Genomic DNA, 14,948 nt, shown 5'->3' with positions numbered 1-14,948 from the left:
TCTCTCTCTCAGCTCTGATGATTAGAAAGTTCAGACTCCAGTGTACAGCCCATTGGCTTGTTCATGAACACCTGAGCTACAGACAGCAGAGCTGCCATGGTTTTCTTAGCCCACTCCCTCCCTGTGCCACCCCCCCCACCCTCCTCAAAGCAGATGCCTATGGATTAAATCCAGTGGCATAGCTAGAGGGGGTGCAAAGACTAAGTTTGTCAGGGAGCCTCGCCGCAGTGTGCAAGAGGCCCCTCTAGTTAGGTCACTGGATTTTGCAAACTCCTACTTCTACTTTTAAATGCCAAACTTTTTCCAACTTTCTTTAGAAAGTTTGTTCTTTAGATTCCTCAGTAACTCTAATAAGACTTCACAATATTTGGAAATGTATAACTAACTGTGAAGATCATATGCAGTGTATAGACTGCTGTGGATGTTCATGCCTTCTCTGTTTTAGACTGAGGCTGCTTTGTCTTACAAACCTATCCTAGAAGAGCCAGGGATACGTACAAGGGTCTTCTGGCCTTAGATTCAAAATGAGCACCGTTGGGGGCCTGCCTTCCGGCCCACCGCATCCATCACAGATCCTATCAGATCAACCTTTAAACCAGCAGTTTTCAACATTTCTCACTACACAGAACTCTCTAAGGTCTTTGCCTCTTGTCATGTCACTTCTGGGAGATTCTTCTGAGTTCTGCAACTCTGTTTCTAGGGCATCTATTTATAGTAAAGAATTGTCAGTCCCTCTTCCTCCACCAGCTCTGCCAACAGACAATTTGTTACTACCATTATAGTCACAGAACCCCGAAGAGCGTTTCAGCAATTTTCAACACACCTGCAGACCTTCCATGCCACACCAGTTTAAAATAGCTACAAGCGGGGTATCCGTATCTGTGGATTGTGGATCTGGCTTGGCCCCACTTGAGCCCTCTGGAGGCAACTGGAGCTGTGCTCTGGTCACCTTTGGAGGGCTTCCTGAACCACACAGAGGCTACAAGCATCCGCACCTGACTTCTGCAGGTTTCAGAATGGCCTTTTCAGCCAAAAAAACACAACTTCCAGTTTCCAGAGGGAAACCAGCAGTGAGGCTTTTATGACATATAAGGCATTCAGAGGCCCAGGTAAGCCCCCTGGAGGGCTTGTGTGGCTAGAAATAGCAAGGCATACAATAAAAACTTCAAATACATTAAGATCAGGAAGCCTGCCTGGGAGTGAGTTGGACCCTTAGTTGATGAGGAAATAAAAAGGAAGCTTAAGAAGTTTAGGGAGATTGAAGAGATAACTGAATGAATTCTTTGCATCTATCTTCATGACAGACATAGGGCAGATCCCCATAGGGAAGTGTGCCTGCACTGACCATCTCAGGGATGGAGTCTGATGAAATCTATCCAAAAAAAAGTGATCAGGGATGATGTTCTAGAGCAGGGGTGTCAAACTTGTTTCATATTGAGGGCTGAATAGCATTCATGATGCCTGCTGAGGACCGGAAGTGGTCATTAGGCAGGAACTAATGTCATTAAACAGGTCATAAATAAGCACTTTTTTCTTACTTAGGAACTCATTCGCTACAAACATCAGAAGAGAAAATACACAAATCTTGATCATATTTCAAGATATGAGAGAGCCCAATTTTCATGTGGGCTGCCTTTTCAGCAGTAACACGACAGCACTGCTCAGCAGATGAGAGCCTGCGGACCGGATATAAAGCTCCGGCAGGCCGCATCCTGCCCCTGGGCCTTAAGTTTTACACCCCTGTTCTAGAGGGTACTGGCTAACATTAACAAATCATGGGTCCAGATGGCAACCATTCAAGAGTTCTTAAGGGACTCAAATGTGAAATTTGGGATCTTCTCACAAAAATATGTAAGTCATCCTTTTAATCAGCCTCAATGCCAGGAAAATGTAAGGTAATCAATGTAACACGGATATTTTTAAAAAGAATAGAGGGGAAGGAGTGGAGGTCAGGAAAATTACAGGCCAGCCGGTTTAATATCTAATCTGGGTAAGTTGGTGAAAAGCATAATTAATGATAAAATTATGAAGCAACTAGAAGAACAAACTGTGTCAAAAGAGAATTAGTCTGGTTTTTGCAAAGAAAAGTCCTGCCTTTCTAACCTTCCAGAATTCTTACTGCAGTGGTTCTCAAACTTTTTAGCACCAGGACCCACATTTTAAAAAGGCACTCTAATGGAAGCCACCTGGGTTTAACAGCCTTTAAATATATGGAAGTCTAGAAAGAAGCAATTATTTATTTACTTACAAGTAATAATAACCAGAAAATGATGCTCAAACATTCATCTCCCAATATTGATACATGCTTGCGAAGAGCAGGAGCCGAGGGCAGCTATCTTGCAAACTGCAGGAACTGAGCTCTTAGAAGGGTAATTAGCAGCTATTTGATTTTTGCATAGTTTCAGGGCTTGAGACAATCAGTTATCTGATATTTCCATTGCCATTACGCAACCCACCAAAAATCAGGTCACAACCCACCAGTGAGTCCTGACCCACAGTTGGAACTACTGCTAGCCACACAAGCCTAATAGTCTCATTTTGGGCTCTTTATGGTCTGCTTCCATTTGTTTTTGGGTAGAGTCTGTGTTCCTTATTATGCTACTTCCATTTTCTGAAGGAAGCCTTCTTGCCTGTTACAACTTCTTTGACCCTATTCCTTCCATACTCCCCATACGGGTCTCTTTCTGGACTTGGCAATGCCTTTCCTACATGTCATAATTGTGTCCTACATCAGTTGTTCCCAACCTGGAGTACACGTACCCCCAGGGGTACTTGCCAGAACTTTTAGGGGTACTGGAAAAAGAATTGAATAATGGTGGAAAAAGGCAGGTCTGTATTAGAATGCCTTGCAGGGCTGACAAAGCAGCAAGGAAGGCAGCTAGCGAAATGTGAAAGTCCCAGTGACGGCTAGTTTTTGATCATCAAAACTTTTTATCAGGTATGAATCAGTAGTTGAAAACGCAAGTTGGACATAACAGCAACTATAAATTACAAACATTTTGCTATTGTGAGGGGTACAATTTATGGAAATAGGCTGCCAAGGGATGCACAAGTGTGAAAACATTTGGAACCACTGTCCTACATGACTCAGGGCCCAATCCTATCCAGTTTTCCAGTGCTGGTGCAGCCATGCCAGTGGGGCATGCACTACATACTGTGTTTGGGAGGCAATCACAGAGGCGTCCTCAAGGTATGGGAACAGTTGTTCCCTTACCTCAGGGCTGCATTGTGGTTGCACCAGAGCTGGAAAGTTGGATAGCATTGGGCCCTCAATCATGTTCCCTCCCCCCCTGCACCTTCTTTCTCAACTGAAGAGCCCATACACCAAAGCATTTCCTTGTGCAAGTTTCTACTTCAAGTCCCCTCATTATTAGAAAGTCCCCTTTTCTGGAATCCAGAGACAGAGTGTGTACACTGAACTGGATTAAAGCAGCTGTTCTAGGGCACCGTCATTTCATGTATCTGAACATTTTTAACTCCTGAACCCTGCCTCTGTGTGAGTAATGGAACTCAGCCATTACAACAGCTTCTCCTGTGGATGCCTCCCTGCACTCTGCCCTGGGCTCAGTGGACTTGCAGGCAGCCTCTTCTCCTGCTTAAGGTTAAGCTCTTTAAAAATACACCCTTATTTTTAAACACAAAATAATAAGTGAGCCTGAAAGAACACAATTTTCTGTCTTTCCTGCTCCTTCCGGGGAAGGGTCAGTACTGCTCAGTAACGCGTAAGGGACGCATTTCTCCATTGCCCTCTATGGGCTGCTGCCACCTCGCCCGCAGAGGGGGAGACACGCTGTAATGTTTCGAATTATGATGGAGTCTCATTGAAAAGTCAAGTCGCTTTCGTATTGGCCAGCTTCCAAATTTCCTTTTCTGATTGGCTAACTTCACCATCCACCTTCCGATTGGCTTATTCTGGAAGCCCTCGGTTCCTATTGGACGGGTTCTGACTCAGCCAATGGCCATCGCGATCGGGGATTCTGCAGGAGTAAATAAAAAGGTGGCTGGGTGCTGGCTAAGGGCACATTCATCCTTCTTCTTGTCTGGAGAGCTGGTGGCTGGAGCGTATTGGGCAGAACAAGCATGTCTGGGCGAGGGAAACAGGGCGGCAAGGCCAGGGCCAAGGCGAAGACTCGCTCCTCGCGGGCAGGCTTGCAGTTCCCGGTGGGTCGCGTGCACCGCTTGCTGCGGAAAGGAAACTACGCCGAGCGCGTCGGAGCCGGAGCCCCGGTGTACCTGGCTGCCGTACTGGAGTACTTGACCGCTGAGATCTTGGAGTTGGCCGGGAACGCCGCTCGGGACAACAAGAAGACCCGCATCATCCCCCGCCACCTGCAACTTGCCATCCGCAACGACGAGGAGCTGAACAAGCTGCTGGGCAAAGTGACCATCGCTCAGGGCGGCGTCCTGCCCAATATCCAGGCTGTGCTACTGCCCAAGAAGACCGAGAGCCACAAGCCCAAGGCAAAGTGAGACAGGAAGACACCCAGCCCCTGAGACCTCAGCCCAAAGGCTCTTTTCAGAGCCGCCTATAGCATCTTCAAGAGAGCTGATTCTCCTGAGCCCCAGAAAAAATCTCCAACCTAAGTACTGTGTGTTTTGCCACTTAAACCACAGGAGTTAATATTCTAAAGCGGGTGGGCACGCTCCACTTCCTAACCCTAAGGATCCTGAACATTTAACAATTGTGTCAGAATTTCAGCAGGTGCAGTTTGTCATCTCAGAAACTCCCACTTCTATACATTAGCAAAAGTGCCCTTGATCCTCGAAGTTGAAAGTTTGCCCATCGCTGGACTAGATCCTACAAGGTGTTTTAATCCATGGCCTAAAGAGCAATGTTTTAAATTAGGTTTTAAACTCATCTAACCATGAAAGCCTTCTACAAAATGAAATGTTAAGTCATATATAGAAATGTACTTTCCCACCCCAGAAGAGCAATCTTTCTGGTCCCTTCCTCCATTACAAAATGTTCTTGGGATGACTGGCATCAGAGTGGAATCAATTACTGTGTAGTCAAGTTCCCTTGTTTATCCACTTCATCTTTAAAGCAAACATGCATCCTTCACTAGGGGTAAACAAGATTGAAACGGGGAAGTCTTAACTTACAGATCTCAGCATTCTCTCAAATTAAATTAAAACATAAGAGCCCGGCTGGATCAAGCCAAAGGCCATCTAGTCCAGCTTCCTGTGTCTCACAGTGGCCCACCAGATGCCTCAGAGCATACAAGACAACAAGACACAACCTATGTTCTGGTGCCCTCCCCTGCATCTGGCACTCTGAGATAGCCTACTTCTGAAATCAGGAGGTTCTACATACTTACCATGACTTCTAACCTGTGATGGACTTTCCCTTCAGAAATTTGTCCAATCTCCTCTTAAAGGGGTCTATGCCAGATGCCATTATCACATCCTGTGGCAAGGAGTTCCACAGACTAGGTAAAAAAAAATATTTTCTTTAGTGTGTCCTAACTCTCCCAACACTCAATTATAGTGGACATCCCCTGGTTCTGGAGTTGTGTGAGAGGGAAAAGAGTGTCTCTATCCACTCTTCTCTGTTCCCTACATGATTTTGTATGTCTCAATCATGGCCCCCCCCCCCAACTGAAGTTGCTGCCAAGTTCTATGAAAACAAACATACCGAGGCTCTTCGTGGCTGGATGAGTAGAAGTCTAAGAAAACACTTGAACGCCACGATTGCAGCTCTTTTCAGAAAAAAGTGGGTGGCTCTTAAATGGGCCTTTGGTTTTGCACTATTGATGTCAAACGGGCTTTGCGACGGTACCTTCCTTGCCTAACCCTTTGCCTTCACGACTAGACATCCTAAGAAAACCCTTTCCTTGCTTATCAGTGAGTTCCGTGGGTGGTCTCGCTGCGTTTACATATCGGAAAGCCGACCAGAAAGAAAACTAAGCTACTCACGTGCTCTGGGTGCGACGGGTCGTCTTTCGCCCAATCGAACGCAGCTTGTTTTCAGCCACCCAATCAGAGTCCTTCCAATACACAAAAACTAGATTCGCCCTCCTACCTCCACGATCAAGCAGGTCTTGCTCAGCCAATCGTGGCACAGTCCGGGAAATTCAAACTTTCCAACTGACACCCCGCGGTTTTCAACCAATCAGGATTAGGGGTTGTCTATAAATAGGCAGCAAGTTCTCAGCATATTTTAGTTGCTGTGAGAGGGTCGTCGTCAGCAGGATGGCTCGTACCAAGCAGACCGCTCGCAAGTCCACTGGCGGGAAGGCGCCCCGCAAGCAGCTGGCGACCAAGGCTGCTAGGAAAAGTGCCCCGGCTACTGGCGGAGTGAAGAAGCCCCACCGTTACCGCCCCGGGACTGTGGCCCTCCGGGAGATCCGGCGCTACCAGAAGTCTACGGAGCTGCTGATCCGCAAGCTGCCCTTCCAGCGCCTGGTGCGCGAAATCGCGCAGGACTTCAAGACGGACCTGCGCTTCCAAAGCTCGGCCGTGATGGCTCTGCAGGAGGCCAGCGAGGCTTACCTGGTAGGCCTTTTCGAAGATACCAACCTGTGCGCCATTCACGCCAAGCGCGTCACTATCATGCCCAAAGATATCCAGCTGGCTCGCCGCATCCGTGGGGAAAGAGCTTAGATACAGCGCGCGGATCCACTTTCTAAGAAACCCAAAGGCTCTTTTAAGAGCCACTACCCGCTCACGAAAGGGCTGATAGCGAGAGTCTAAGTACATAGTACCGGGTAGATGGGACTCATTAGCCTGGGAGGGCAGCTCATCTGAGAGAAGGAAAACTGATCCCAAACCTTCACTTCCTTGTGGCTACTTCCAGTTATGGAAAAGGCTTCAGGAGGCAAAGTCCGGAGCCGGAGTCCCTGAGGCAGTTCATGTCTGAACACAGTCACGTTCTGGCAACTCCTGCGACGCCACTGGAACCAACCGTGCTGGCTTCTGCCTTTCCATTGGACCATTCCAGCAACGTGGAGAGGGGATCTGCTGCATGGGTAACAGTCTATCCTCCGCATCTACTTTACCGAGGCTTCGTGCACTGGAGAGAACACTGTTCCAGAACCACTATTCAGAGCGCGATACCTTAGTCTTCCGAGACTGAAGGATGCGAACAAGTACATAGTAAACCACAAGCCTGTGAATCGCTCGTATATTCACATTGCTAGTCTTTCCCCAGGAAACCGTTCTTCATTACTGCCTTCTTCCATTCCGCTATTGTCAGTTCTGTGAGGCTGCAGGGGAGGGCACCATAGGATGCAGGTCTGTTGCCTTCTGTGCTCTCTGAGGCATCTGGTGGGCTATTGAGATGCAGGAAGCTGAACTAGGTGGGCCTTGTTAAAATCCTAATGAGGATTTTAACCTGGGTTTAGTCCCAGGTCGGCACTACTGCAGCGACTTTAAGCCTTTTTCTTGTCAAGGAAGGCACACCATCAGTTTACTGACAAGAGACGCTACTGCCAGTGGGGGACTCACATCCCCCAGTGACCCTATTAATAAATAGCCCTACCCCAAACTCCTTTGGCACACCAATGTGTCACAGCAGTGGTTGAAAATAACTGCTCTACTGGATTGTCAGGATGAGCATTTATGCAGTAATCACATACTGCTACAGGTAGGGGGGTTAGACTAGATCACCTTGGGCAGCCCTTCCTACTCTGAGATGTGTGTCGCTCTCGCTTTTGTGCATGAAGAGCCCCAAAGCGGGATGAGCCTTTAGTTTCAGACACCCAAAGGGTAGGCTAGAGAACTCAGACATTGTGACGCACACACTGCTGGTACAACGGGGCGGGAAAGCCAAGCCGGCCACGGGGGGGGGCCCCTGAGTACTCGAGACACGCGTGGAAACAGGCGCAAGGCCGTTCTCGACTTTAGCATTGTTACAGCTTAGAACGGGCTCCAGGCAAATCAGCGCTTCTCTTGAACCGAGTGCGGGTGGCTCTTAAAAGAGCCTTTGGGGCTTGGGGAGCGCTGCTCATAGGTGGCTTTTCTACTTCTTGGGCGCTGCTGCCTTCTTGGGCTTGGCAACCTTCGCCTTGGGCGTCTTGGGCTTCGCCTTGGGCTTGGCCGCCTTGGCGGGGCTCTTCGCCTTGGGCTTCTTGACGGGCTTCTTGCCAGCGGAGGCGGCAGGTCTCTTGGGCGCCTTCGCCGTTTTCTTGGCTACCGCCTTCTTGGCTCCCTTGGCGGCGGCCGCGGCGGGCTTCTTGCCCTTGGTGGCCGCGGCTGGAGGAACCTTCTTGGCCTCGGTCTGCTTGCCGAGCCGGAAGGAGCCGGAGGCACCCGTGCCCTTGGTCTGCACCAGGGTGCCCTTGGACACGAGGCTCCTCAGGCCCAGCTTGATGCGGCTGTTGTTCTTCTCCACATCATAGCCGGAGGCGGCCAGGGACTTCTTCAGCGCCGCCAACGAGACGCCTCCGCGCTCCTTGGAGGCGGACACAGCCTGGGTCAGCAGCTCCGTCACGCTGGGGCCGGAGGTCTTGGGGGCGCTCGCCGCCTTCTGGGCCTTCTTGGCAGGACCTTTGACTGCTGGGAGAGGAACCGCGGGCGCAGCCGGGACCGCCTCCGTCATCCTGTCACTCGCCGCGCCCTCCCACTTCCGCAGAACAGGACACTCCTCCGACCTCAGCTGAAGCGGAAAAGACACGGCCACGGCGCTGCCCGGCTATTTATAGGGGAGGAGCCGCGCTCTGATTGGTGCGTTTAGGCCACGCCCCCTGGACAAGCTGAAAGGCTTCTGGTCCCTGCAATTTGTGTTTCTTTAGGTGCACAAAACAGCCTTTGAACCAATATCCCTGGCACGAATTCTTCTCGTTCCAGACGTGACGGATGGGCGAACGCGTGTTTTGTTGGGGTCTGGTTGTCCAGGCTCGTGGGAAGCCAGATTTCCCCGGGAAGCCAGGAGGAAAGCTGTCTCTGCCCCTCCTTCTGCGGCACACTGGCAAACTGTGCCCTTTCTCTGCAGATGGCAATGGCCTTTTCCCTGGAGCTATACTGAGAGCTCTTGACAGGACACACTGGAGGGTCTGCTCCTCAGTGGAGGGGAAAAGGAAGCTCCTCCGCCTGCAGCCTTACAGCAGCCTCTTCAGGCTACACTGATGTCTGGCACTTCTGCAGTTTTGGCCCCAGAACAGTCATTCATTCATTCACTACACCACAATTATTTTAAGCTGCATTTGACTAATGAATGACAATTCCATCTAGATCAGGGGTGTCAAACTTAAGACCAGGGGATGGGATGTGACCTGCAGAAGCTTTTTATCTGGCCACTTGATGTGCTTAAGGGTGACCTGGCAGCCAACATTCTGCGGCACTCCCCAGGGCTAGTGTTTGGCCTCCAGCAGTGGCCAGATTCCCACCCACCTACCCCAATGCCCACAGGCAGGGCAGGCAGAAGTCCTCTGCCCTGCTGCAAGGGGCAGGACTGCTTTCTCAATGAAAACTGCAGGGGGGGGGGTGATCTCAGCAGCAGTACAGATCCCATGTAAAGATAAAACTTTACATGCTGGAAATCTAGAGTTCATGCTTCAAAACTTTTGAGTTCTTTGAGTGGTAGAAATGTGGAATGAACACTGCAGATATGAAACCCAGGTGGTGGGCTTTTACCAGCGATTCTCAAAAGTGGATCCACAATCTTTTTGGTTTTCTATGAATGTGGATGTACTACGCTGCTTGTTTGGTTATATCCTGGGAAAGCTGAAAATTAACAGTTATACAAAGAAATTGTGATACTGACCCCTCTTATAAGAAATGGCAATCTTGTCTTGGCATTCTCTTTTTCAAACTAAAGCCGAGTGTTTAATTATTTACCTTGTTATTGGTTCACTGTTTTGTCATTTTTTCACTACAGTAGAACCTCTTTAAGTTGAACACCCAAGGGACAGGAGGAATTGGTCAACATAGGGAGGTGGTCAACATACAGAAAAATATGTAATACTGTACTTATAATAATTTTAGAGTTTTTATTACAGATACCTAAATATATACAGTGTATAGAAAAAATGAATTCAGAATTACGTACAGTACTATATACTATATACCAGGGGTCTCCAAACCCCAGCCCGGGGGCCAGATGTGGCCCACGGTGAGCCTCTATCCAGCCCGCGGCCAGCCTCTTCTCTCCTGAAAACTCTTGGCCCACTTTGCTGAACATGACTGAACTATGCTATGGTTGCATCTGGAGGGTGTTCTAAGGGCCAGAGAGGTTGAATGAACAAGCCCATTCATTCATTTATTCACACAACTAAGTTCCATCTCTTATTTATTTATATAAATTTTATATTTAAATATTTTTTCTGGCCCTCAACATGTTGTTGGCAACCTTCAGTCTCGAGAGACTATGGTATCGCGCTCTGAAAGGTGGTTTTGGAACATCGTCTAGTGTGGCTGAAAAGGCCAATTCGGGAGTGACAATCCCTTCCACAACGGGAGCAAGTGCAGTCTGATCCTGGTCTGTCTCCCTGGCTATGGGCCTTCCTTCTTTGCCTCTTAGCCTCAGACTGTTGGCAAAGTGTCTCTTCAAACTGGGAAAGGCCATGCTGCACAGCCTGCCTCCAAGCGGGCTGCTCAGAGGCCAGGGTTTCCCACTTGTTGAGGAACACTCCTAAGGCCTTCAGATCCCTCTTGCGGATGTCCTTGTATCGCAGCTGTGGTCTACCTGTAGGGCGCTTTCCTTGCATGAGTTCTCCATAGAGGAGATCCTTTGGGATCCGACCATCATCCATTCTCACAACATGACCGAGCCAACGCAGGCGTCTCTGTTTCAGCAGTGCATACATGCTAGGGATTCCAGCTCGTTCCACGACTGTGTTTGGAACTTTGTCCTGCCAGGTGATGCTGAGAATGCGTCGGAGGCAGCGCATGTGGAAAGCGTTCAGTTTCCTCTCTTGTTGTGAGCGAAGAGTCCATGACTCGCTGCAGTACAGAAGTGTACTCAGGACGCAAGCTCTGTAGACCTGGATCTTGGTATGTTCCCTCAGCTTCTTGTTGGACCAGACTCTCTTTGTGAGTCTGGAAAACGTGGTAGCTGCTTTACCGATGCGTTTGTTTAGTTCGGTATCAAGAGAAAGAGTGTCAGAGATCATTGAGCCAAGGTACACAAAGTCATGGACAACCTCCAGTTCATGCGCAGAGATTGTAATGCAGGGAGGTGAGTCCACATCCTGAACCATGACCTGTGTTTTCTTAAGGCTGATCGTCAGTCCAAAATCTTGGCAGGCCTTGCTAAAATGATCCATGAGCTACTGGAGATCTTTGGCAGAGTGGGTAGTGACAGCTGCATCGTCAGCAAAGAGGAAGTCATGCAGACATTTCAGCTGGACTTTGGACTTTGCTCTCAGTCTGGAGAGGTTGAAGAGCTTTCCATCTGATCTGGTCCAGAGATAGATGCCTTCTGTTGCAGTTCCAAAGGCATGCTTCAGCAGGACAGCGAAGAAAATCCCAAACAAGGTTGGTGCAAGAACACAGCCCTGCTTCACGCCGCTTCGGATGTCAAAGGGGTCTGATGTGGAGCCATCAAAGACAACACCCAACATCGAAGACGGCACTCAACACCATGCCAGATATTTGATGCGGTCCTTTGGCCAAAAAGTTTGGAGATCCCTGCTATATACAGTACTATAATTATATACAGTACATATACTGTATGCAGAACATAAGAACAGCCCCACTGGATCAAGCCATAGGCCCATCTAGTCCAACTTCCTGTATCTCACAGCAGCCCACCAAATACCCCAGGGAGCACACCAGATAACAAGAGACCTGCATCCTGGTGCCCTCCCTCGCATTGGCATTCTGATGTAGCCCATTTCTAAAATCAGGAGGTTGCACATGCACATCATGGCTTGTAACCCATAATGGATTTTGCCTCCAGAAACATGTCCAATTCCCTTTTAAAGGCGTCCAGGCAAGGCGCTATCACCACATCCTGTGGTAAGGAGTTCCACAGACAAACCACACGCTGAGTAAAGAAATATTTTCTTTTTTCTGTTCTAACTCTCCCAACACTCAATTTTAGTGGATGTCCCCTGGTTCTGGTGTTATGTGAGAGTGTAAAGAGCATCTCTCTGTCCACTTTATCCTTCCCATGCATAATTTTGTATGTCTCAATCATGTCCCCCCTCAGGCGTCTCTTTTCTAGGTTGAAGAGGCCCAAACGCCGTAGCTGTACCTCATAGGGAAGATGCCCCAGCCCAGTAATCATCTTAGTCGCTCTCTTTTGCACCTTTTCCATTTCTACTATGTCCTTTTTGAGATGTGGCAACCAGAACTGGACACAATACTCCAGGTGTGGCCTTACCATTGATTTGTACAATGGCATTACAATATTAGCTGTTTTGTTCTCAATACCTTTTCTAATGATCCCAAGCATAGAATTGGCCTTCTTCACTGCCACCGCACATTGGGTGGACACTTTCATTGACCTGTCCACCACCACCCCAAGATCTCTCTCCTGATCTGTCACAGACAGCTCAAAACCCATCAGCCTATATGTGAAGTTTTGGTTTTTTGCCCCAACGTGCATGACTTTACACTTACTTACATTGAAATGGATCTGCCATTTTTCTGTCCATTCTGCCAGTTTGGAGAGATCCTTCTGGAGCTCTTCACAATCACTTCTGGTCTTCACCACTTGGAAAAGTTTGGTGTCATCTGCAAACTTAGCCACCTCACTGCTCAACCCTGTCTCCCTGTCATCGTCTTTGAAGACTGTTGCAAAGTCTGGGAACTTAGTAATGAATTCTTCAACAACTTCTGCCGGAACTTCATTTGACTTACCACACAAGACTTTCTGGGAGATCTCATGTCACAGTTTAAATTTTTCAAGCCAACCACTTGATGCTTGGAAATCTTCTACCCTGAATTCCTGCGCAAACTTCTTAGCAATTTCTTGGATCATTGGCCCTGAGATTCTGGCGTTCACTGTCCTCATTTGTTTGAACCAGCATAAAATAGCTTCATTTACTTCATCAAGCGAAGTTTTCTTTCTTTTCCGCTGTAGGCCTCCATTTTCCTTACTGTATCTCTCAAAGTACACATCGTGACATTTTTGATGTTGCTAACTGTGGTCTTGCTTCGTTAGTGTTCAGTGAGCAACTTACGGAGGGTAAATTAATACTCTGTGCAATGATCAAAGTGGTCAAGATACAACTTACGGAGGTGGTCAATATGGAGAGGTTTGTCTCCCATAGTGTATATGCAGTGTCTGTCCATACTGTGAAAATTAGGTCAACTTAAGGTGGTGGTAAATATAGAGAGGTGGTCAACTTTGGAGGTTCTACTGTATTTTGTAATTTGTAAGTTGATCATAAAATCTTTTTTATAAATATTAAAAGGGGAGATGCTCCTTAATCTTAACATTGGCCTAGTTCCTAGAATTATCCTTTCCTCCCCCCTCCCTTGCATATTCTTCCTTTCCAAAACAGATGCAGGACACCGAGTGAAAAAAAGACAAGAGTGCCTTTATTTGGGTACAGAATCACTTTCACAGATATTGCACCACCAATTTGGCAGCAAGAGTTGAGATGCCTCATTCACTCATTCACTCACATACACCTGCCCACCCATCAACCCCTCAGAAATGATGTGTGGGAGAGTTCTCTGTGTAGATTTGTACAAAAATAAAATCTCTATTACCAAAGTAAAAATAATAAACTGGCCTTGCCTCTTCTGGTTTTAGTTCTCTCTCTTCCTGTACTTACTGCTGGCATCCAATTGTGCCCACAAACACTGTGCCCTTTGGAAATTGAAGGGTTGCAAATTTGGCATGAGTTGTGGCACAGCTCTGCATAAAAGGCTGCTCTGTCCTTCTACCCTTACTGCTGCTGCGCACTATCTTCAGAGAGGCAGGAGTGGTTGCTTTCCTCCCCCCAAGAAGGAGGCAGGAGGCTACCACCGCCACTGTCCACCTCTTTCAAGCACTAAGCCAAAATCAAGACAGAAAAATAACCATACGGGAAGGGCAGAAACTTGGAAGAAATACAAGAACTGAAGGAAAAATATTGTAAACTTTTTTTTTTAAAAAAAACAAAACACCTTCTCTAGCAATATGCTTCAAGGCACATGTCCAACAGCTACTGTACTCCCTTCAAAGAAGGGGGAACACACACAGGAACGCCCAGTGGAGGGGAAAAAAACACAACAGATGGGTTCATTTTAAATTTGGGAGTTTCCTGCTAGCAAATGGCAAACTGGAACATAGGGTGCAAAAGACAAACACAGGCCTTGAAAGGGAAAGGTTGGAGCTCCCGCTGGAAGCTACAAAACTTACTGCTTTGCACCCTCTCTAGCTATACCACTACCAAGAAGTAAGCACCATTGAACAAAATGGTACTTACTTCTGAGTAGACGTTCTCAGGCTTATGCTGCAACCGTTTTGTGCTCAAGCAAACGTGTACAAATCTGTTGCAGAAGGGACCCAGTTAACAAGAGACGCCATGCACTTCCAATCAATCTGCAGTTACAGTGCTGGAAAAGGGAGCATTCCTATTTGGGGCTGCAAACTTTGTCTTCCCCAATGAGGCAGCTGCAGCCACATCATCCAGTCAGTCACTGTTTCAGGACATCTGTGTGCTTGGCTATCCAAGGCCTGCTGGCATGGCTGGTCTTCTAGAGTTACCCAAGAGTTAGTTTGTACAAGAGTTGTTGGAGCTTAGGACATGGGCTCTGGAGTTTTTTGTCCCTCTAGAAGAGGAGTGTCATTTTTGTTTGCTCAGTCACTGGTTCTGGTACTAGCAAGGCCCATATGGTCTGCTAACTGTAGTTTTTGGAACCCAGCACAAAACACACACAAACTACCTTGGTTGCCTCAGACCCTGCAGGTTTGGTGATGAGAGAAAACTGGTTTCAGTAGAGGTGGGGGAGACAAACGATCACCGAAGATGTCCAAGAGTGGATCCAGTCAGAGATCTCTTACCCAAGTCTGCTGCTTTTTCTGATTGCCACACCTTGGGGAGCAAATGCAGGTTTTCCCTCAAAAGGTC

At 47.9% G+C, this 14,948-nt stretch overlaps 3 protein-coding genes across 6 annotated transcripts; 2 read left to right on the top strand and 1 right to left on the bottom strand.

Annotated features, from left to right (window-relative positions):
• Positions 1-2,911: 2,911 nt before the first annotated feature.
• Positions 2,912-8,596, bottom strand: LOC136650896 (histone H1.4-like). 4 transcript variants are annotated; one of them, XM_066626827.1, is made up of 3 exons: positions 5,917-8,596; positions 5,319-5,429; positions 2,912-4,822 (listed from the first exon to the last, which is right to left on the bottom strand). In XM_066626827.1, exon 1 carries the CDS (start codon positions 8,537-8,539, stop codon positions 7,961-7,963), a length of 579 nt encoding a protein of 192 aa, XP_066482924.1. In that variant the 5' UTR covers positions 8,540-8,596; the 3' UTR covers positions 2,912-4,822; positions 5,319-5,429; positions 5,917-7,960. The 4 variants fall into 4 exon arrangements, with proteins under 4 accessions (XP_066482924.1, XP_066482923.1, XP_066482925.1 ...); XM_066626826.1 differs by having other exon boundaries at positions 2,912-5,429; XM_066626828.1 differs by lacking the exon at positions 5,319-5,429 and having other exon boundaries at positions 2,912-4,368.
• On the top strand, positions 4,075-4,570 carry LOC136650898 (histone H2A-IV-like). The gene has a single exon (XM_066626832.1). It carries the CDS (start codon positions 4,081-4,083, stop codon positions 4,468-4,470), a length of 390 nt encoding a protein of 129 aa, XP_066482929.1. The 5' UTR covers positions 4,075-4,080; the 3' UTR covers positions 4,471-4,570.
• Positions 6,193-6,864, top strand: LOC136650897 (histone H3). The gene has a single exon (XM_066626830.1). It carries the CDS (start codon positions 6,193-6,195, stop codon positions 6,601-6,603), a length of 411 nt encoding a protein of 136 aa, XP_066482927.1. The 3' UTR covers positions 6,604-6,864.
• Positions 8,597-14,948: the final 6,352 nt, after the last annotated feature.

The sequence above is a fragment of the Tiliqua scincoides genome, chromosome 5 (genome assembly GCF_035046505.1).
Source record: "Tiliqua scincoides isolate rTilSci1 chromosome 5, rTilSci1.hap2, whole genome shotgun sequence".
NCBI classification, from domain to species: Eukaryota; Metazoa; Chordata; class Lepidosauria; order Squamata; family Scincidae; genus Tiliqua; species Tiliqua scincoides.
The sequence above is the reverse complement of the archived record's forward strand: the minus strand, read 5'-3'. Positions and strand labels throughout refer to the sequence as shown.

Coding starts and splice junctions, on each gene's coding strand:
- LOC136650898 (XM_066626832.1), top strand. CDS start 4,081: ATGTCTGGGCGAGGGAAACAGGGCGGCAAGGCCAGGGCCAAGGCGAAG.
- LOC136650897 (XM_066626830.1), top strand. CDS start 6,193: ATGGCTCGTACCAAGCAGACCGCTCGCAAGTCCACTGGCGGGAAGGCG.
- LOC136650896 (XM_066626826.1), bottom strand. CDS start 8,539: ATGACGGAGGCGGTCCCGGCTGCGCCCGCGGTTCCTCTCCCAGCAGTC.